The sequence below is a fragment of the Colias philodice genome, chromosome 6 (genome assembly GCF_061535455.1).
Source record: "Colias philodice isolate Cphi_HAF_F1 chromosome 6, ilColPhil1 Martin Lab GWU primary, whole genome shotgun sequence".
Classification (NCBI taxonomy): domain Eukaryota; kingdom Metazoa; phylum Arthropoda; class Insecta; order Lepidoptera; family Pieridae; genus Colias; species Colias philodice.
In genome coordinates, this window is record NC_143091.1 from 10,308,927 (window position 1) to 10,332,995 (window position 24,069).

General features: G+C 31.5%; 2 protein-coding genes across 2 annotated transcripts in view; one reads left to right on the forward strand and one right to left on the reverse strand.

Annotated features, from left to right (window-relative positions):
* exp (expansion) overlaps window positions 1–18,054 on the reverse strand; it is a 135,014-nt gene extending 116,960 nt beyond the window's left edge. The window contains exon 1 of the mRNA XM_089696799.1: window positions 17,906–18,054. Within this exon, the coding sequence (XP_089552925.1) occupies window positions 17,906–17,970 (65 nt within the window). The 5' untranslated portion in view covers window positions 17,971–18,054. The remainder of the gene's footprint in view (window positions 1–17,905) is intronic.
* Window positions 13,536–16,487, forward strand: LOC149488018 (myrosinase 1-like). The gene is made up of 6 exons (XM_089696802.1): window positions 13,536–13,620; window positions 13,921–14,048; window positions 14,247–14,911; window positions 15,001–15,309; window positions 15,516–15,754; window positions 16,238–16,487. Exons 1-6 carry the CDS (start codon window positions 13,604–13,606, stop codon window positions 16,413–16,415), a joined length of 1,536 nt encoding a protein of 511 aa, XP_089552928.1. The 5' UTR covers window positions 13,536–13,603; the 3' UTR covers window positions 16,416–16,487.
* Window positions 18,055–24,069: the final 6,015 nt, after the last annotated feature.

Here is a 24,069-nt window from a genome sequence, read left to right on the forward strand (position 1 = left end):
AGGAAAATCTAATCTTAACTGGATAACAAAAGGATTGAAGAAATGTTGTATACGAAAGCGACAACTTTATCTTAAAAATATATATATAAAAAAAATGTATACTCATAGTTGGAATCATTATGTGAAATATAAAAATATACTAAAAAGGTGCATTCTTAAATCAAAACAAATTCAAAGTGAAAAATTTATTAAATTGGCAAAAAATAAAAACAAAGCATTATGGCAAATGATATCTAATAATATTAATGACGGAACCAATATTACAGAAATTGAAGAGATTGTAGTTAATAATAAAATATACGACTCAATGAATGAAATTTGCGAACAGTTTAATAAATTTTTTATTGACATCACAAATCAAACAAAATTTAATTTTGATGTAAATGCCATAAAAAAGACTTTGACTACAGAAAGTTGCAATACTATTTTCTTAACACCTACAAACAGTAACGAAATTTGTAAAATAATAAAATCACTTAATAACACTAATTCAGTAGGAACAGATGGAATAAGTACAAAAATATTAAAATCATGCAGTGACCATATTTGCGAACCGTTGTCTTTTCTTGTAAATTTATCGATGGAACAGGGAACTTTTCCACACGCGCTGAAAACATCAGTGATAAAACCATTATTTAAAAAAGACGATCCGAAAGATATTAAGAATTACAGACCGATAGCGTTAATACCAGTGATATCTAAAATATTTGAAAAAGTAATCTTAGAAAGAATTAGAAATTATATTGATAGAAACAAGATCTTATGTAAAGAACAGTTTGGATTTAGGAAAAATAGTTCCACTTCATTAGCATGCTTTGATATGGTGAAAGAAATAATTCAAGCCTTCATCGAAAAAAAACCCGTAAGCGCTATATTTCTAGATATGAGCAAGGCATTTGATTTTGTAGACCATGAATTACTCTTGCTTAAGTTAGATAAATATGGTATAAGAGGAATTGCCAAAGAATGGATTGCTAGTTATTTAAAGGATAGAAATCAGTTTGTGGAAATACAACAAATAGTAAATCAATCAAGAAACGTATATAGATCAGTAAAAAAAACTAATAGATCAGGTGTACCACAAGGAAGTGTGCTCGGCCCGTTTTTATTTCTCTTGTATATTAATGACCTACCGAAATCAGTGAAACACAAATCAGTTTTATTCGCAGACGACACTACCCTAATTGTTAAATGTACTGAAAAGGAAACGTACCAGAGAGATATAAATGAAGCAGTTAAAAATATTGTAAAATGGTTAGAAGACAACAATCTTAAAATTAACTTATTAAAAACAAAAATAATTCAATTTTATACAAAGAATTGCTCCAAAATAAATCTAAATATAAAGTGTGATAACCAAGTAATAGAACAAGTAGATCATCATAAATTCTTGGGTGTTTTGTTGGATGAAGGTCTAAAATGGAACAAACATATTGATTACGTTTGTGACAGAATTAATCGTTTCGTTTACGTATTACGGCGTTTAAGAGATACTGTTTCTATGAATGCAGCAATAAATGCTTATCATGCCTACGTTTCCTCTGTACTTTCGTATGGAATCATTCTTTGGGGACAATCTTGTGATGTGCGGAAGGTATTTGTCTCACAAAAAAAATGTATCAGAGCTCTGTGCGGTTTGAACAAAGAGACAGTTGTAGACCTCTGTTTAGTAAATTACGGATCCTTACTTTAACTTGCATGTACATAAGAGAAGTATGTTTATTTGTAAAATATCACCCGGAATACTTTAAGAAGAAAGGAGAAGTAAATTCGCATATGTTGACAAGATACCAAAACAATTTACATTTCCCAACGTGTAGAATTAACAAAGCTAAAAACAGTGTAATATTTATGGCTTTTAAAATATATAATAAAATACCGGACAATTTCAAGGAACTACCAGTAAATTTTTTCAAAAATAAACTGACGAACTGGTTGATGGTGAAACAATTTTATGACATTGAAGAATTTATGACTTTTAAGTAGTGTAAACTGAATTGTGTGTGATAAGTGTGTGATATAATCGTGTTAATCGTAGTGCGTTCGCGTAATTGTGAAAATTGAATTGTGTGTACATTTAAATAATTAGACTAATCAACTTTCTTTTCAATATTTGCACACCCAATCAATGGGTAGAATGTATTAGCCACATAATATTGTAATTAAAAACATCTATAATTTGTAACTACATTCTTGCAAATAAATATAATTTGAATTTGAATTTGAATTTACAATCAAGACTTTTTTTACTTGCTTTATATTAGCTTCACCTGTATGTTTGTAACCGACTTCTTTGGGCGCGATTTTGACCCACTTTAAACGGCCAGATTTTGTTCAAACTTTGTAGATTTATTGAGGACCGATGACAATACACTAATTTGATAAAAAATTTCTATTTTTTAGTTCGGTTTTCTATAAAAAGCGTGTTTTTTAGTTTTTTTTAACTATTATTATCTATATTCATCCCCGCAACATTATACTGTGTTATAAACTTTACCAACCATTTCAGATTTGATTATGACAAAAGTATGCACATCGTCACCTTAAACTTTGTACAGATACCGTTATAAACTGATTAAATTTTAGGATACAGATAAGATAGTATCTCAGCACAGTACTAGAATACTAACTATTGCGGAAAATCCTCTGGAAAATATACAGTGACACATGGTTTCGGACGTTTATGAGGACGCTCGTTTGCTATAGATTAGGTACAGAAATAAGTAAAACCAGTTTCTTTTTTGGAATTACAAAATACGAAAACAAATGACGACTTTAATAAATGCGTAGTTCAAATTTCTAAAATATACTTCGTAGGTACCTACATCTAAATCTGTTGAGCAATGATAATTATTATACTGTTTGAAAAGTATTAAAAAATTGGCAAAATGCCATTACGATTTTTTTTCTATATCACAAGGTATAAGTGGATACCTAATATTAAAAATTTAAAAACACATGTATCATTCCTTATATTAATTATCACAAGTGTCCGTATTTATGCAAAATGGAACCACTCGACAAATTTCGTTTTTTGCTTTTATTGAAGAATACTCATTCAAAAGTGGTCTAAATTCTTATACAAACAAGAACCACATGATTTTTACGTTGGAAACAAGGTATACTAAAAGCAGAAAGGAACCACCAGCAACAACGAATAATACCATATTAAGCAAAACCGAACCACAGCACCACGGGACTGCTTTGTTCAAACAAATAAACGATATTACTATCATGTCATTTTATACAAAACAGATCCACACCTACTTGGTACCATTATACATTACACATATTTCTATTAATAACAATTATTTTTAATACACAAAATGGAACCAGGTTTCTGTGGTATGGTTATGCGTAAAATAAATACATAATTTAATTGTAATTTTTTATTGCAAAATAAAACCACAAGCATTCGGTTCTATTATGCATAAATAAATATTGTAAAACATTCTGAAACCCATCATCGCTATATGGAACCAAATGCCTTGACTTGTTACAATGCTTCTCATCTTTAAACAACGTATTTTATTACTTAGGTGCAAAACTCCAATTTTTTAAGTAAAACGTCGAACATCTGTCAATATAGGTGACATTCAGCGAAGTAGTTCGAATACGTGACGGTGTTTTTTTCCTCCGCGAAGTAAGTTCTATTGTTTTTGTTAATTACCTTTAAAATTAAATGTGAAAATGTTTAGTAATAAATAAATAAGCAAGCAATTGGTAAGAAAAGCGAGCGATTGGAGACGAACACCGAAGATAATAATGAAGATACAACGGGTAAGTAGTTTTATTTAATGCATTTAAGTACTTATTGAATCTGAGATGCAGGTACGCTTTATCCACTTTTGATTCATTCCCGATTGTGGTGTGATTTTAAGAAGATAGTTCATTAAGTAAGTACAAGTGGAATCCTCTGTGGATTTACGTATTTTAACGACAATGTCGTTGTTCACGAAGGCGCGGCGAGTCGAATTAAGAGATCTTTTTGTTATGATTCATCTGTCATTGTGAGATGAAACTACTAAAGTCTAAACCCTGTTTTAAAAATAACTGTCGATGATCTAGGTACCTACCTACTATTTTGGTAAAATACGTTTAGATTCAGATTCAGTACAGTACATTCAGCCACATCATTCAGCGCATATAATTATTTGTTTGATTTTAAAACTCGCGCGGCTACTGTTTTGACCGGAACAAGGCCCTAGCCTGCGAAATTCAAAATTTTAACAAGTTTATTTAATTTTTTGCTTGGTTGCCACTGTTGTGTATGATTTTTAGGGTTCCGTACCCAAAGGGTAAAACGAGACCCTATTACTAAGACTCCGCTGTCCGTCTATCTATCCCTCTGTCTCATGAACCGTAACAGTTAGACAGTCGAAATTTCATATGATGTATTTCTGATGCCGCTGTAACAACAAATACTAAAAAACAGAATAAAAAAAGACGTGTGGCACTCGGGGACTGCCGCGGTAAAGCTATTGCATAGCATGCCTTCAAGCCACACCTCCGAGCCCGTCGGAGTGGAGAGCGTGAGGTTTTTTCGTAACGGAATTTCTCGATTCGGTCCCCGCGCTCAAGGCCCGCGATAGAAGCTATGCAATAGCTTAATAAATATTTAAGAAGCTCCCATACAATAAGCCGTGATTTTTTTGGCGTTTTTATAGATAATGGTACGGAACTCTTCGTTGCGCGAGTCCGACTCGCACTTATCCAGTTTTTTGTACATGGCGCATGTACATACAACATACTTAGTCGTCTAGTAGGGACACGGCTTTATAAGAACTAATAATATTTTGCTGTCGCCATATACCTACCTACATATAAAAGCCACGCGGCTTTATTATTTTGATTTAAAGCTTTTTTCTTTTTATTACAGAAGATAACGAAGAACCTTATACGTCGCTGCCTCTGGAGAAGCTTTCTTCACCTTCTAGCGATATTCAGTCCATATTACATCTCATTCCACAAGATGCACAGTTTTTATAACGGTCTCATTAGTGATGATGCAATAGAAGACCACATAGATGGACTAGACACGGTGGATTTCGAAATCCAATTTGATGATAACGTCGAATAAACGTCCTATATAAGTATTATTTTATATATTTTATTAATTAAAGCTTTAATTACGATATTATAAATACATAGTTTCATTTATATCATTAAATCCCTGGGATGTGGTTCCTTTTTGTATAAGAGAAAACCTATCAATTGATAAATGTTAAAAGGAACCACATGCACATTTTCTTAATTATCTAGAAAGTTTAAGAATATTCAGAGCAAATTTATATACACTTACTTAAATAAGTAATTTATCAATGAATTTAAATAAAATAAATTTTAATTTTACTTCATCTAACAGAGCTGCAAATGTTTTTGTAAATCCTTTGATATCTCAGAAGTGCGTTTTTGCTGGGTGGTTCCTTTTTGCTTAAATACGGACAAGTAATCCTCAAATCTTACTGCCATCTAATGTGCAATATGCATACAATTTCCAATACAGTTATTAATTGGAACATTTTCGGTTACTATTATATAACAATTATAAGTGATGAGCGAATTTTCTATAAAGCGCATTCTCTCACGAAGAAATAGAATAACAATTGAGCACATTATTCACGATACGTTTCTCTTCACATTTTTTACTCTTTGCCGTACAAAATACAGAACAGTGTTACACGCGTGTGGTAAATTAATAACGATACTAATATTATAAAGCTGAAGTTTGTTTGTTTGAACGTGATAATATCAGGAAACTCGGGTCCGAAAAAAATATTTCGCGGTTAGGTTGTCCATTTATCGAGGAAGGCTATAGGTATACCATCACGCTAAAACCGATAAACATAAGCGGAGCAATGCGAGTAAAACTGCGGGATACAACTAGTTGCTTGTGAATAAATATAATTCATACAACATTTCTCAGTATTAAGCGTCTCAACTAACCTTGATTTTGTATGCCTAATAAGTAATAAATTATTATGATTTAATATCGATCAACTGAATCCAAATACAACAAACGATTTGTTCTAAAAGTACATTTGAATCGCCAGAACATAGTTTACCATTTACAATAGTGTGTAAATTCTATACGCAAAATTGTATCAATGCCAGTCTCCAAACAAATAATCAATAATTACTTGAATCATTTTTCCATATGACTCAAAAAAACATACCCACTCCATCAACTAACGTTGGAATTCCAATTTTTGGGGTATGAAGCAGGAAAACCAATGACACAAAACGGTAAAGAAGATAACATTTTAACCCAACAAATATATTATCACTATGAGTCATAATTTACGCTTTACAATAAAAAAGTCAAACTATTTTATTTAAGGATCTCAGTGGTATTTAAAAACAATGATAGTTGTTTACACAGAACATATAAATGGTTGTTTACCTAATTTTAGAACCTAAAAGAAAAATAAAATTTTCTAACTCCATAGCTGCTCTACTAGAAGACCAAGGGCTAAACTTATAATTCAAATCAAACAAAGCACACCAATACAAACGCGCGGAATTTTAAAGGCATAATTTAAAAACGTTAATAAAACATAAGTTCTCACTTAACTCACACTTATCTCGACTGTATTGTTGGCTTATCTATCAGATAAGAGGTGGCAATTAAAAATTTGTTCTAGCAATAAATACACGACGATATTCCGATTAACTAAAAGGTTAGTAATGTAAAACTGATCGTCTCACTTTCGTTTTGTATGCGAGATACATTTTAAATTATAGTCTCGTAGAATGCTCGATTTATTTAGAATTATAGTGTGTTTTAAAGCTGTGCATGTCCCATAGTAAAAGGTATTTTGAACATTACTCTTTCGCTTGCCTTAATGCAATTTAGTGGTAAGAAAAATTACATTTTTTTTGCTATTTATTGTAAAGAAAATATATAGTATTTTCTAGTGTTTGATTTTACGCGAGTATTATAAATTTAGAAATTAAGTACTTTTTAACGGATTTTAATCGACGTTTCGAACACTTTACAGCGAGCGTGGTCACGGGGAGCCTGAAACGTCGAGTGTTCGAAACGTCCGCGTCGGGAAAATAATATAATGAATAAATCGCGTTTAAAATCCGTTAAAAAGTCTTTAATTTCTAAAAGAAAATATATGTTGGTTTGATCGGATAGTGTCTGTTAGGTTAGTGTAACAATATAACTTAACTCTTCAATTCCCATGTCTAAGATAATAGCAATTTTGCATTTCTCTTTTACTGAAATAGTTTAGATACATCTGACGAAGACAAAAACAAAGAAAAAAAAATTAATTCTACCCCCCATTTTTTTTATGAGGGTGTCACCTACAGCCTACAGGTGACACTGGGCATTGTTTTAACTTAGGACTCTAAAGGACTAACGATGTTTTTCTTTTTTGGGTAGGAATAAAATATCGATTTTTATTATAATAATATTTATTTATGAACAAGTAGAAAAAAAATACATAACTTATTTTTTGTGGAACATGTACCAACACTTTAGAAGTAAACCGATATTGCACTTGGTGCACATTTTTCTAGTGCGTTGGTAATAGTACCTCCATCTTCGCTGTGAGCAATCGACTGCCGAGTGGTCGTCCACAGTTCCAGCACTCCTCACTTCTGTGGGCACTCTCATTTGTGCTGAAACGCCCCAGGCAGAATTATGGTTGCCACATTCCGTTGGAAATCGTAGTAGGTCCAGTTAGTTTCCATCAGCCCTTTGATCAGCCATGCATTTTGGCAAGCTGCTTCTATGCCAAAACCCGTTTTTTATCCACAAATCCAATGTGATCTACTTTTATGATAGGATGCAGTCCGTGTTAGTTGGATACGATGGTAACGATGCTGTTGTCATGCCACTTGGCGGTAATAATTTCATCAGAAGCTTTCTAATATCTTTTTTCTTCGGTATTTCGACTTGTTCTTCCTCGTCATGTACACAATTTTCTCCAGAGACGGAAGTTCTATTTTGACAGTATACTTAAGACCAAAGCATGCGACTAAAAAATGAAAAATACTAGCGTCATTTTCGTCTCCACTATCTTCGTCAGTCACCACACCATCATCAGGAGGAAATAAAATAATATCGCCTGGGTCTTCTCCGGCGTGCAACTCCTCGGCAATCTCATCTAACGTCAACCTGTAATACGTAAACAAGCTCTAAAACAATATAGACTAGAGTAGATAATTTTTGAAACAAAAAAAAATCGCAGTCGGATGAAACCCATTAGAAAAGGCGGGGAATATGATAAAAATGTAAGGAAAAATAAATTACGGTCAATCCGAGTTCGGGAAGTGGGAGGGGGGAGCTTTTAAGAGAAAAAAATGGTCTCTCTCGATTTCCGACAAAACTACAAGTCCTACGGAAAAAAGTTCAATGGCAAAGTTGTAGGTAATAAAAGGATCTACAACTTTTGTATTCACAATTTTTTCACATAACCTCAAAATTTAGGTGAGAAATTCAAAAAACCAAGTTTTTGGTTTTTTATTTTTATCTACTTCAAAATTTACTGCTTTTCTACGAAATTTGGTGAAAACTTACTTTATTATGTCCCAAATACACTGTAATTTATTTGATTGAAAATATTTATTTTTTCGCCTTATTTTGAATTAATACCAAAAAAACAACCTAATTTTCAATCGAAAAGTCACCCGTCAAAATATCAGCTTTTTTCAAAAACTTGGGGTGCCTTTTATTCATTAAAATCTCTACTTTCATATGGTGTAAAAAAAAATTAACACCACCATAGTAAATATTCTCAGGAAATGCATACAAACAGTGTGAAAATTAGCTTTTACTAAATCAGGCACACTTCTCGAACTACCTGAAATGTTTATATCGACATCATTTTGCTTTTGAATATGCTGTAAAATATTAAACTTAGAACAGATAATTATTTTTCTTTTGAAATATTACCGAAAAGCCGATACAAGAGAAGATATAGAGTTCGAGAAGTGTGCCTGATTTAGTAAAAGCTAATTTTCACACTGTTTGTATGCATTTCCTGAGAACATTTACTATGGTGGTGTTAATTTTTTTTTCACCATATGAAAGTAGAGATTTCAATGAATAAAAGGCACCCCAAGTTTTTGAAAAAAGCTGATATTTTGACGGGTGACTTTTCGATTGAAAATTAGGTTGTTTTGTTGGTATTAATTCAAAATAAGGCGAAAAAATAAATATTTTCAATCAAATAAATTACAGTGTATTTGGGACATAATAAAGTAAGTTTTCACCAAATTTCGTAGAAAAGCAATAAATTTTGAAGTAGATAAAAATAAAAAACCAAAAACTTGGTTTTTTGAATTTTTCACCTAAATTTTGAGGTTATGTGAAAAAATTGTGAATACAAAAGTTGTAGATCCTTTTATTACCTACAACTTTGCCATTGAACTTTTTTCCGTAGGACTTGTAGTTTTGTCGGAAATCGAGAGAGACCATTTTTTTCTCTTAAAAGCTCCCCCCTCCCACTTCCCGAACTCGGATTGACCGTAATTCATTTTTCCTTACATTTTTATCATATTCCCCTCCTTTTCTAATGGGTTTCATCCGACTGCGATTTTTTTATCTTTTCATTATTTTTAAAGGCTTCTACCCCAGTCTAATATCACCACGACAAAATATAAACAACAGTCTTTTTATTACTGATAATGAATTCGGAATAATAAAGTTATTATAGTGCCCAGTGTCACCTCCAGGTGACACGGCATATTTTCAGTGCTGTAGTGAAGATTCTATTAGTTATTTTTAGCATAAAATATATTTATATTATAGCTAATACATTCATTTACTATATATAATAAGAAAAAAAACCATACTTACTGTCGGGACATTTTTATATCACTTTATACTTCAAGGAATCACACAAACTCTGACTACTTCAAGTACGCGCGAAACAACTAAACAAATTTGATAAATATCATAAGGTTAGCTTTGCCAGAAAAAAAACATGAATAGTTCAACTACTAAGCTTTGCTACAAACGTGGTAGAATTAAAAAATAAATTTTCATGTGGTAGAAAAAAAATATCTACTGTCACCTACAGGTGACACTGGGAATTGAAGGGTTAATTTATACAACATCTTTTAAGCCGTCCTCCCTGTGAGTGTACTTTCAATATACATATATGTTAAAAGTCAACCCTCATTCCTAATAATATATTGTGTACCATTTTTTATTTTTTATTCCTTATCAAGCTTCTATAGACAAATACAAAAAATTGCACAGAATGCTTTATATACCTTTGATGGAAGTTATTAAACAAAACATAATAATCAACAACACCAATCTCTTAACATTGAAAGACCTTGTGATACCATTAACATGTTGATCTAATTAAGGACATAATGCTAAAACATAATGAAACTAATTAAACCATAATCCCAATAGATTATATCTAAAATGGATTATGTTGCTCTGTTTATACGATAATATAATAGTACCTAATAAGTATAAGATAATATGTATAAATATATAGGAATAGTTTTGACTGCTTGTTCTATGACTATTATATATTTTAGTCATAGAACAAGCAGTCAAAACTATTCCCTAATAAATTAATCAGTCTAGTTAAAACGACAAAAAATATAAATCTGATACTAATATTAAGCCATCTATCATTCTTAAACATATTTTGTACCTATAGCACAGAATACATAATAGTAGCTAAACGCTACAGAACGGACACTCTCCGCCTCCCGCCAAAATTAAACTTACCTCACCCCCGCGCGATCAGACATAAAATGGGCCATATTTTTCTGCAAGGACGATACGCAACGAAGATTGACAACATTAATCAAATTGACTTAAAGTAATTTTATTATTTTGGATTTGTGATTATCGTTTTTCGTAGAAAATGGTTAGATATTGTGTTGTTTACGGATGTATTTCATCAGAAAAACGCGAATTTTTTTTACGCTAGTCACAAATGTGCCAACCATAAAGCGTTAACACACACATTTGCAGTCTCTACAGTGTGACTGTCAAAACGATGATTTTGTATGGAGTGTCCGGGGTGTGCCTATAGCCTAACTTGGCAGACCTACCTGAGTAGCTAATAATAACAAAGAAAAATTCGTACAAAAAATATATGTAAACCTAGCTCTTACTAATCGATCCTAACTGTCTGAAGTCATCGTCTTAATTAGAAAACACATAGATTTAATTACTCAATTATATTTTTTTGTGTGGAACCCATTACTCCTGTCAATCAGTTAACATCTTGATAAGACGTCAACAATGAAATGGATATAAGAAAATATAACAAGCTTTTGTTTTTACGAGATAAATAAGGCTATAATTATGTGCTTGTTATGATATAATACCTACCAACAGTCTAGTAAGGCACGCACCAAATAAAGAACCAGCACCTATAGAGTTCATATTTTTAGGCTCTGTAGCAAGAGTAGGTATTTTTCTTTAGGAAAAAATGCCATTGGTAATCTATGTAGCCAAGCTATTTAGAAGGATATATGATTTTAAAATTTTCGATGTTAAAATGAAACAAAAAGGTAAGGGATCAAACTTGCTTCTCACAGAAAAAGTTGTAGTTTTATGCGATGTAAAATCACAAAGAATGTTCGTTTTACGTATATCCATTTTTGTGTAATGGCAAGTAGGTAGAAACTATAAATTACATAATATATAAAAACACATAGTGAATGCACTACTTCACGTATTTGCTCATAATATTTTATATGAAAGTCATGTACACATTACTATACGCGACAGCGCCATCTACTACAAAACTTATATACTAGTTCAAGACATTCACAATCATGCGCATAATATTATGAAGTTATGTATAGTTTACGTGTATTGCCGTTGGATATGAGTGGCGCTGTTGTCGTCATTCTTTTTTTTTCACACGCATGATACCATACCCATACAATAATATTATGTTCTAAGTACTAATTTAAATAAATTTGAAATTGCATCCCCATTCCATTTTAGATTAAAATTAATGTGAATGTGCTTTTACTAACGAAATCAAATTACTCTGATATTGAAAATAAGTCATCTAAAGATATGCAGCGCACACCTTATTTACTAGATTTTTTTTCCATAGTAAAATAAAATATGTTAAGAATATTTAGTGGTTCGTATAAATTGACTTATGCATTTTATATTATTTCACTAAATTGCATAGGACAGCTATAATATTATCTGTGATCTCTAGTTCAGAAAATATTATTTACTAGCTGTGCCCCGTGGTTTTACCTGCATTGTTCCACTCCTTATGGAGCTAAGGGCTACACCTGAGAATACAGAACTTGTTCTATGACTAACAAATTTCTATTATCATCAACGAATCGGCATAATGTTCTAAGAATCCGGTCCAACATTGACAATAACAAGACTTGGTTACGAAAGTGCTCCAGTTAATTAAGGAAATAAATTCGCAATAAGATAAATGGGTAGTAATGAGTAAGCTAAAACAAATTTTAGATACCTTAGGACACAATAGACTGGGATGACTAATGAAGCAAAAATTGTATATTGACAAACCGAAACTGAAAAAGAAGAAAATGTGCATTTTATTAAGTAAAGAATTACGTACTAAACGAATTATTACTGCATAAGTGGAAGGTAATAAATTATAACAATCGCTGAAACTTACAGTCACTTTTGAAAAAATATTTTTAACGTTGATAGCTCAAAATCGTAAACATAGAGAATCTTAAGTACCTACAGTTTTTCTCAATAGATGTTGGTATGTATTAAATCAAATCAATTTTTATTTGTAAACTCTATGGTATAATTTAAGGTAATTTTTACGTGAGGTAATTCGTTTAATTTTAAGAATCTAATGCGATCAAAATATGTAGAGTTCGGTGTGAAACTTTAGAGCTTTATAGTGATAGACCGAATCTTTGTTCCCCGGGATCGAACCAAAAACCTTGCTCCAATACGTTATTAACCAAGTAACATGCATTTTTCTGCAATAATTGTATTATCTTTGCCCTTGACTCTTGCCCTGCACTGACTTCAATACACATAACTTTTATGCGAATATGACTCTTCGATCGTGTTGAATAAGGTTTATATTAATTCTTGGAGTAAAATTATGAGTGATTACCGTTCATGCACTCCCATCCTGATGCTTTCACATTAAGGGTGCACTCACACACATCAGTCACCGTCACGGCACGTCACCGGACAGGATTAAAAAAAAATATGTATCAATAGTTCTAGTATGACTCTGTTCCCACACGACAGTCGCCGGCACGAAATCTATCAGTGACGTCACCGGTCAGGCACGTCAAATAATCTTTCCATACATGTATCATACTTTTATCCCCACTCACCCGGTGCCGTCACGTCTCAGTTCAGTCAGCGTCGTGCTACCGTCAATAATTGCTACATGTTCTCTAGCGTGACATACGTCTAATCACTGACTAACCTGATGTATGTGTTCAATGATTCAGTCAAACCGGCGACGTGACTGACGGACAACATGACGGTGACTGGTGTTTGTGGATACGTACACAAACCGTCACCGATCAGTCATCAGTGACTTGACGGTGACTGATGTGTGTGAGTGCACCCTAATAATGCATATATATTTCCTCTTTTAGTTTTACTATTACTGGTGGTATATAATGGTTAAACATGTCTTTTAAATTATGGTGAGATTTTCTTAAATAATAGCTAAATTATGTATACGTTTATTAATGTAGAACAGTTAAAATTTAAGCATTTCTATGGTATTGTACAAAATTAATTATTAAATAATTGCTACTAACTACCAATCGTTTGGTGTACTGTACTCGAGTCATATATTATAACATTTATTGCAAAATTTACTTCTATCTCTTTAAATAATATAAGTTACATAATAAATCAAATTGAATAATGCAATAGTTATTTTAAATTTAATTATTTCAATCGATATGTCATACCCTAATATATTATTTTGATAATTTTAGGTTAGCATTAGCGTGTATATTATTATATCGTTGTAATGGCAATCGTCACGTTAGAAAATTCCCCGAAGGATTTCTATTTGGTACTTCTACAGCATCTTATCAAACTGAAGGTGCTTGGAATGAAGATGGTACGTATTTTTTAAAATTAAGAAGTTTAATTTCAAAAATATAGTATATTTCTATTACTAAGCTGAAAAGTTAAAAATTGTTGAAAAAACCCTTTGTAAATGTTTAATTTTTATATTATGTTCTCACGGATATATAAATTGAAATATTAATTGTCATAAATATTAAGAAGAGAAATAATGAAAACCTTTCTGTTACAGGAAAATCCGAAAGCATTTGGGATCACATGAGCCATCAATTACCTTGCTCAATAAAACACTGCGACACCGATCACATTGGGGATGATTCCTATCACCTGTACAAACGTGATGTAGAAATGATAAGAGAATTGGGCCTCGACTTCTACAGATTCTCACTTTCCTGGTCAAGGATACTTCCCACTGGTTTCCCAGATATTATCAATGAGGCAGGCGTCCAATATTACAATAATTTAATTAACGAATTGGTTAAACACGATATAATACCAATGGTAACCATATACCACTTTGATTTACCTCAAACTCTTCAGAAACTTGGGGGCTGGAGCAACCCTCACATCGTGGATTGGTTTGGAGACTTCTCTAACATTGTGTTCAGACTCTTTGGTGACAGAGTAAAATACTGGGTGACTATAAACGAACCATACTATATATGTTATGAAGGTTATGGAGCAGATATAATGGCACCACAGGTTAATGTTACAGGAATAGCTGAATATTTGTGCGCAAAAAATGTTCTCGTCGCTCATGCTAAAGCATACCACATATATGATGAGGCATTCAGACCGACTCAAGGTGGAAAAATTTTCATATCTATAAATGCTCGTTGGAATGAGCCAGATGGTGACGATAATGTTGAAGCAGCTGATGATGCAAACCAATTCTTTGTAAGGTTTTGTAATTTTCTTCGTGAAAGCTCTATTGAACAGCTGGTTTGTATTACGATATTTTTACTATTACTTAATTAATGTTGCAGATAATGCAATACGCTTATCCCATATTTTCAAAATCCGGTGACTTTCCATCCAGTATAAAGAAAATTATAGCAGCTAAAAGTAAAGAACAAGGCTTTCTACGATCAAGACTACCTGAGTTTACTCCTGAAGAAATTGAATATGTGCGAGGAACTTCTGATCTCTATGGACTCAACCATTATAGCACCCAATTGATATATAGAAACGAGTCAGTAAAGGGTTTTTACAAAATACCTTCTATGTACGATGATACTGGAGTTCTCATATATCAATTGGATAAATGGCTTCTCAGTAATTCAAGTATAACTAAGGTAAGATATACTATAATCTAAATGTTAGGTATTATGAGACTATAGCGTTTTGGTATATCATCTTAATTTAAAACAAAATCTGATGATGATGATTATGACATAGATATGAGACATGGATAAAACCCTTAACCCTTATGTTAAACTAATATCAAAACTAAAATAATAAATCTTCCACTGAATTGAATAAGTTTTTTTTTATCTTTCAGGCCGTACCCTGGGGATTTCACAAACTGTTGACATATATCAAGGAGCAATTCGACAATCCGCCAATATTTGTGACTGAAAACGGATTTGGTGGAAGCACTGGCCTCGAGGACAATGACCGCATCACCTACTATAGACTTTACTTATCTGTTTTACTTGATGCTATTGAAAACGGTTCTGATATAAGAGGATATACCGCTTGGAGTCTTATGGATAATTTTGAGTGGAATCAGGGATATAGGTAACTAGCTGTTCTCCACGGTTTTACCCGCAGTGCTCCGGTCTTGTTGGTTTTAGCGAGATGATATTAAATAGCCGCCTTCCTCGATAAATAGGCTGTCTAACAGCGAAAGAATTTTTCAAATTGGACCAGTAGTTCCTGAGATTAGCGCGTTCAAACAAATAAACAAACTCTTCAGCTTTATAATATTAAGTATAGATAAAATGATAAAATAGTACAATAATATTATGTTAAAATAGTAAAAAGGAACTGTGTGTGAACTTGACCTCTCGGTACTTATCAGTCATACAAATGGAGACGCTATAATGCTATCTTTCAATAATTAATTGGTGTAATTAATTTTATGTTTATTATATTATACGACGTAGTTACTTTGATACGTCTTGCACTGTCTAGGTTTTGTTCTTTTTATTTCAATATATCGATTGCCTTTACTGGCTAAATTGAGCTAAACCTAGTCTTATTAATTAATTTTATTTTCAGCATTAGATTTGGCCTATATGAAGTCAACTACACATGCCCTAATCGCACACGCACACCAAGGAAATCAGCCTATGTGTACAAAGAAATTGCACGCACACATAAACTTGATTTTGAATTTGAACCAAATACTAGTGTTCCTATATCAGCTCTGGGTGAAGATGGTGATGAAAGTCATTAAAATTGTTATTGTTTAATGTTCTAAGTCTAATAAATGTTCAACAAAGAATAAACACGATTATCTGTTAACGACTGTGAAAGGTGTATATGATAACATCCCAAGTAACATAATGTACATTTTCTTGTATCCGGGAAAACAGGGCGACACCACGAAAAGCGGCTTGTATTTTTGATTTAAACTTTTGACTTACTTATAGCTAGCGTAAAAAAAACTGAAGAAAAACAATGTTAAATAGCTTGTATGCTTGTAAAATTAATTAAACACTACACCGTCACGCGTGTATTTAATTAACGCTAGCGCAATCCAATTAGTGATGACTAGTCAATGATTTTTAATTAATTCGCAACATGATATATGACTGACTGTATGTATAATACTTTCTATTAATCTGTAATGATGTAAAAACAACACACTGATAAGATAAAAATATAACCATATCTATATAACAATAATTATTAAATACCTATTTACTGTCAATAACGTTTCAGTATATTTTAATATACCTATGATTCTATAAACACCTAAGGTCCAGTTGGGAAGCTAATTTTAAAACAATGTTACTCGTTTAAAGTGAGATTGAAAATATATGTTATTTCTGTTTTATACTGTTAGAAATACGCTGTGACTAGCTGGCCTCATGGCTAAGAAAACTTCTTATGGAAGAACCGCATTCTTTTCAAATAAAGTTTAGTGATACCGTTAATAACTTTGTAAACCAATATTTCTTCCAAAATAGTTTTGCGTGTGGTTGAAATTCTCAACTATCCTGCAGATGACTCTTTTGCCCGATTTCCTATACTTTTAGGTGTAAAAAATAACAAAGAATTAAAGGTAACTATCTGCTAAATAACGTCCATCCTAAAAACTTAACTAAGTATGATATAAGTATCAATAATAGCAACGTTATACACTCGATAAAAACACAAAACTTCTTCCTTCATATTTGCATCTAATTATGTTAATCATGCACACAAAAGATTCAAACCCACTGTGTCAGTCATAAAAGGTAACTAAAGGAATTTTTATCAAACAAATATCTAGTGATTGATTTAGGAATTCTATCCTTAATTTATGAAATTATTGCACCATTTTTTGCGATACCAAAACCCACACCAGTTTTAAAAGTGGTTTTTCTCGGGTGTTGAAGTTGATATAAAATACAATTTCTCTAAGCGATATTATTTCTTTCAAATTTGTTTGAGCATTTATTTATAAGATAATTAGTGAATACAGTTCGGTGCAATAAGAAATAAATTTTTATTAAATCATGAATTTGCATCGTACTAGAGCTTGTAAATAATAAATTGAATTCTCAGAGACTCAGAAACGAACGAACAGAATACCGCAGTTAGCTTTTCCATATTATATACCTATTGCCATTATAAAAACAAAAAAGTTATAGCACAACAAACCTGCATATGCCTGCAAAACTTCAACTCTATATTAAATTCAACCTGAAAAAACAAACTTTTTTTATTACGAAAACTCACCTTCGTTCCCGCCTTTTCCGTTTTGTCGTGCTCGTCCCCTTAATGGTCCGGTATAGGGTCATCATCTTGGACACACACAATCACTTCACACTTACACAGAAACACTAACACAAGCACTTGAAGAATCACGTGTGTGGACCTGCAACAAGATTTATTTTCATTTAATAAATATTAAATTTATTGATTTTGTATTATGGGTATATTCGACTTTTTTCTAAGAGCTTTTATTATAGAGCCTTTCCATTTTTATTAATTGTAATAAGACTGTTGCTAAAACAATACTTATAGCCTACTTTAGTCCTAAGCGGCCAAAGTTTAAAATTAACTATAGTAAAATGTAATAACAGACTCCCCTCTACAATAATCTTAATTGCAACGAATAATACAATTGTGGTTAGTATACTAAACCAGTAGGAGTAGAATAATATTAAAAGGCATTAATGATAATTCGTAACACCTAACCCCTCTTTAGTGTTGTCTTGTTTTGGGAATTCACAGTAAAATTCAAATGCTGTTTGTATTTCCTATTAGTTTAGCATTCTACCCACAGTGATTCTACCCATCTACAAAGTATATTATACTTAAAATATATGAGGTTTCATATAAAATCGTTTCGAAAGTAGTTTCGGCGTGTTTCACCAACCTATCAACATTTTAAGATACAAAAAGAGACAGTTTCTTTAAATTGAGATTTATGCTCTGTATCGATAACAGTGCCCTTCAAAATGTTTAACTAATTTTTTTCAAAGTAAAATTACGGTTAAATTTGATCTTATACACTGTCAGTATATATTTCACTGTATTGTATCTCTATCTAGAGACCATTGTATGAAATATACTGAAAATATATAATTAAAATTTAATTATGAAAGCATCCACCTTTTAATAGCCTGTATTGCTTATTATCGAATGAAGCAATTTCTTGTTTAAAAAATGTTTAACTGTAAATCAAAATTTATTAATTAATATATTATACTACACTGTTACCACGTATTATATGTTTAAAATAAATTCTTACCGTCAGGAATTATAAGTAGATTTTATAAATGGGTAGAAAATTGGCAATAAAATAGGTCAAGGAATTTAAACTTATTATATTTAAATACCGCAGTGTACCTACTTAATAGGTACACTGCGGTATTAAAAAATATACAAAGGTGAAAATTAATATTATCACCTTAGTACCTAATATGATAATATTAATTTTCCTTTTCAGTAAATTTTTAAATATGAATTTTCCAAATTCGCTATGGAATGTACATTGAGATTGCTACCTACTTATTTACCCAACACTCGTAGGTCAACCTCAAAAATGGAAAGTATCCAAATCAGTAATTTCTATGTCCAATTAAGCTATGCATTAAGCAGAACAATTAATAATGCTAAACAAATTCCTTTAAACCATCTATCAATTTGTATAAGTGTCAACGCCAGTAGGGCAGTGATAGTAGTCACGATAGATACGATTATACCGGTTCAATGACACACTAACCAATAATTCGACTCTATAATGCTTATACGTTTAACTTTGCTGGTGATAGTTGCCTTAAACTTTGGTTTAATAATTTACGGGTATAATAAGCAACTAAAGGTGTAGTCAGTTTCTTAATGTGTGTGCTTCATAATATGTTTTACGTTACACCTAATGGCTTGGTAAAGATTTTTATATTTGAGCATACATCCTTCAAATGGTTTGATTGATTTTGGCAATTGGTTGGACAGACCTAAGGATATAGGATACTACGCACTTTAGGTAATAGGCGGGTTCATGAAGAACGACCAACTTACATGTACACGAAAGCGATACCACACTCCCTTTTCTTGGCCTCGTGCTTCGCGCAGCAATTGCTTTGCGAGGCTCTATGTGACCCGTCTAAGGAATAATAGTTTTAGTAGATTTTGCTTCGTCATAGGAATATGTAGTCAATCTTAAATCCATCCCAAAACGCATTCAGCTACTGATTCAAACGCATTCTGCACTTCGTGACTCATTGAAGACTATAACTTAGTGGTCAAGCGGCATTGTAAAAGACACGCTCTAACTAACACCGGTGAGCCTCCAATTACTATTACCGTTATCAAAAATAAATACCCAGTCGATCTAGTCCTCTATACGTCCGTTATAGATAACAGCAATATAATGCGAAATAAACAACGTTTTGCGAAATTAAATCGACTGAAAAAGTCTGAAGAAAAAGTGTAAATCCTATCCTACTATGAGTAATATAAATGCGAAATTTTGTGAGGATGGATAGAGTATGTGTGTGTTTGTTACTCTTTCACGCAAATACTACTTAACCGATTACAATGAAATTAAGCACACTTATAGAGGGTAACTTGGATTAAAACACAGGATAAATTTTATCCCGGAAATCCCACGGGAACGGGAACTATGCGGGTTTTTCTTTGAAAACGCGGGTAAAGCCGCGGACGGAAAGCTAGTAGTTGTTGGATTGTAGAGATAAATTACATTAAAATAAATACAACCCTTTGAGTTATCTTGTATTCACTATAATATAGTCTATAACGTCATATTCTAAGTAAATAAATAACAAACCAATCAATTACGAATAGGATGGAATCAATTTAGCAAATCGCTTTCATTTTCTCAGTTTAAAAGTGTAAGTAATACTTTCTCTATACACGCGAGTAAAAAGCAATTAAACACAAAATGTTGGCTGAGGTTAATCACCCATCCTGGAAGACGATCGAGCGACGACCTTAGGTGAAAATTGATTATCTTCCTACTTTCATTCTCTATGTTTTTTGTAAATGATTTGCTCGTAGGATATATTTATTTACTAAACTTGATTAGACTAGACGAGGCAAATGATTATTTATATTCTTTGTTATTTAGTATGCTAAACAGCAGAGCAGAATTAAGGTAAATATCAGAAATCAAATAAACATTAGAAACAATTTAAATTATTGCTTTCTAAACTTGACAGCAAAAAGTTGACAAACTTATGGTAGATATTATCAACTTGTTATATGTTAAGACAACTCATTATATGTTAAGACAACATTGATACATCTTAGGTAATTATAAATTATAATAACAATATACAATCTTAATCACTTATTGCATTTTATATGAACCAATTCTATAACTTACATAATATTTATATAAGCTTGTTGTATTTGGAAACTAGTGTATAAAATATTTGTAGCAGCTAAAGATCTTTCCCCTTCATATTATATTCTTTGTTTGAAATTTTAGAGATAAATATACAAACTAAACATGTTAATTTTCTTATTAACGCCGTAATAAATGAAACCAAATGATGATTTTGCTTTCATGGTCCATGATTTTGATGAAATGTAACCGTATTTCAGATTTCTTTGATATTGCAAAACTGTTTGAATTTGGGAGATTATTTGTGTTACGTTTGTGATTTATTGTTTATGTAATTATTATTTTATCGTGTCTTAAAATTTACATAATCTACTAAAATAAATTCGAATTTAAAAAATCATGCAATCTTTATCTTTATTTTAAATATGAGTATATGCAACTTAGACTATCTTAAATATGAAATGTAGAAATACGATGTAACAATTCTCATTTGCTCTTTAAAAATAAAAAATGATGACAAACGAATAAATTGTATCAGTTGTATCTAGGTATATGATTTCATATGGGGATACAATATATACTTCATACATATTAAAACTACTTATAATTATTACGTATTGTCACAGTATAAATATATATATATTTTTATAGACTGTGGTATTGTTATAAAGACGAGGTGTTAATGACTCCTTCCTAACAATTAAATGCAAATAAATGTCAGTGTTTTCGCTTTTCACTCATGCATTATTTATTTTTGTGTCGATTTAATAAAGTCGTGCTTCTTAAGTTTTAAATGATAGATCACGCATGAATATAATATTCTTATGCTTGATCTCTATTGTGTGTATTATCTATGTATTTTCAGATTTACTCGTAATAAATAACTAAAATTATAAACGCAATAAAATGGTATGAAAAAAAAATCTTTAAATTAGACTCAGGATGATAAATGTATGTCATATAGAATAAAATAAATAAACAGAAGAAACTTCCAATATCACGTAGCTATTTTAGATTAGATAACATTTAAATACAAATTGAATAATTATGTTATTTTTTGCGAAAACCGATCACCTCATCACAGTATAATAAAAAAGTATTAAAATTAATAATTGTATTAAATTTATGTTTTTTTTTTCTAACTTAATCATTTATTTGACTTACTATGCAAATGAATAGCAAAACAACTTGAAATTCTTCAAATTTTGGATATCAATTCTCTGATATCACTCTTCAGTTTACTAGTATACAATTATTTATTTGTGCTCTTGGTGACAGGTGAATCTATTCACCTGACGAAAGTTCACACCACGACGAATTGGCTGCGGCGTGACTGAACGGACATGTCATAAATATTAATTTACTATGTCTGACTGAAGTCCCTTGGTACCGTACAGTGGAATATGTCTGCATTCATTCATAGAGATGGGTGCCAAGTTAATTAGACAAGGTTCAATTATTTTGCCTTTATTGTATTTCATTTTTATTCCTGACTAGCTGTGCCCCGAGTTTTTACCAAAATTGTTAGGCTCTTATTGGTCTTATCTTGATGACGTGATAATATATAGCCTATAGCCTTCCTCGATAAATAGTCTATCTAACTTACAGTGAAATAATTTTTCAAATTGGACCCGTAGCTCCTGAAATTAGCGTGTTCGAGCAAACAAATAAACTCTTAAGCTTTATAATTTTAGTATATATAAAAAAAACTGTTTTGTATCTATCCTGTTCAACATGATGAAGGCCACAGCGAGAGCTTAGTCCGTCTAAAATTTTATTTGACATAAAAACTTATGATATCGATAGAACTCGTGAGCATCAAATTATAATCTTGCGTATGGAGAAACTGCAAATATATTTGGCCTTAAATTGATTGCATTTCCAAATACTATCAAATCCTTAGATTTTGCGCAATAAATCTCACCAAACTGGTAAACATTATGCGCACCTAGAGTTGACCTCCATTTGACCATAAATCATTACTTTATATGGGCGTTATTAAAATTTTAATAATTAATTATAACTGTAATTAAAACTAAAAAAGAGGTTTTAATAGAACAATTTGTCGTAATTATTGAATAATTAAAATTTGAATGGTTCTATCCAACTATTGTTTTGAATATTGCTTTATAGAGACTCTATAGAGTACCTTTCCGAAAATATTGATTAAATAAATAAATAATAATATTCTCCTTACTTTCTATATTTTCATTTACAAAATAAGGTTTAGATATTTTACTTATATTATTTAGATATTATCCATATTATTTATTTTCAAAGTATTAATAACACATTTTTATCAATCGTTGAAGCATGTCATGTCGGTTATGAACTATTTAGAAAACAAAATTGGTAAAGATTTACAACGATTATGTTCATTTTGTATCGAATACTCGTTAACACATAGCTGCTATTAGTTACCAATCACCGAAGTATTTAATTACTTTAATTGTATAATGTTTTCTGAAAATATTTCAAGTAATTACTTGGATAATTAATTATTAAATTGTTATATACAGGTATATACTATATACACAAATGACAAGAATCCAGCAAATCCCTACTAATATTATAAATGCGAAAGTAACTCTGTCTGTCTATCTGTTACATCTCTCAACCGATTTTGATGAAATTTGGCACATACAATATTTAGACCCTGAGAAAGAACATAGGCTTTTATCAAAACACCGCGCGGGCGGAAGCTAGTGGTAAATAATTCATGTATCGATATTTGACAAACGGCAAACAACTAATCATTTAATCAATTCATGATTTGAAATTCTATATTCTGTACACGTTTAAAAATCTATTGAACATAAATCTTTGTTTACCTAACATCGTATTAATGAGAATTTTAATTAGTGTGCTCATTGCTGTATGATATCTTCTATTAACCATTTTTTATAGAACTACTAGCTTTCCGCCCGCGGCTTCGCCCGCGTTTTCAAAGAAAAACCCGTTCCCGTAGGATTTCGGGGATAAAACCTATCCTATGTCCTTTCTCGGGTATCAAAATATCTCCATACCAAATTTCATGCAAATTGGTTCAGTAGTTTAGGCGTGATTGAGTAACAGACAGACAGAGTTA

Coding starts and splice junctions, on each gene's coding strand:
- LOC149488018 (XM_089696802.1), top strand. Junction 14,912..15,000: donor ATGATGCAAACCAATTCTTT/GTAAGGTTTTGT, acceptor TTAATGTTGCAG/ATAATGCAATACGCTTATCC. Junction 15,755..16,237: donor GAGTGGAATCAGGGATATAG/GTAACTAGCTGT, acceptor TTTTATTTTCAG/CATTAGATTTGGCCTATATG.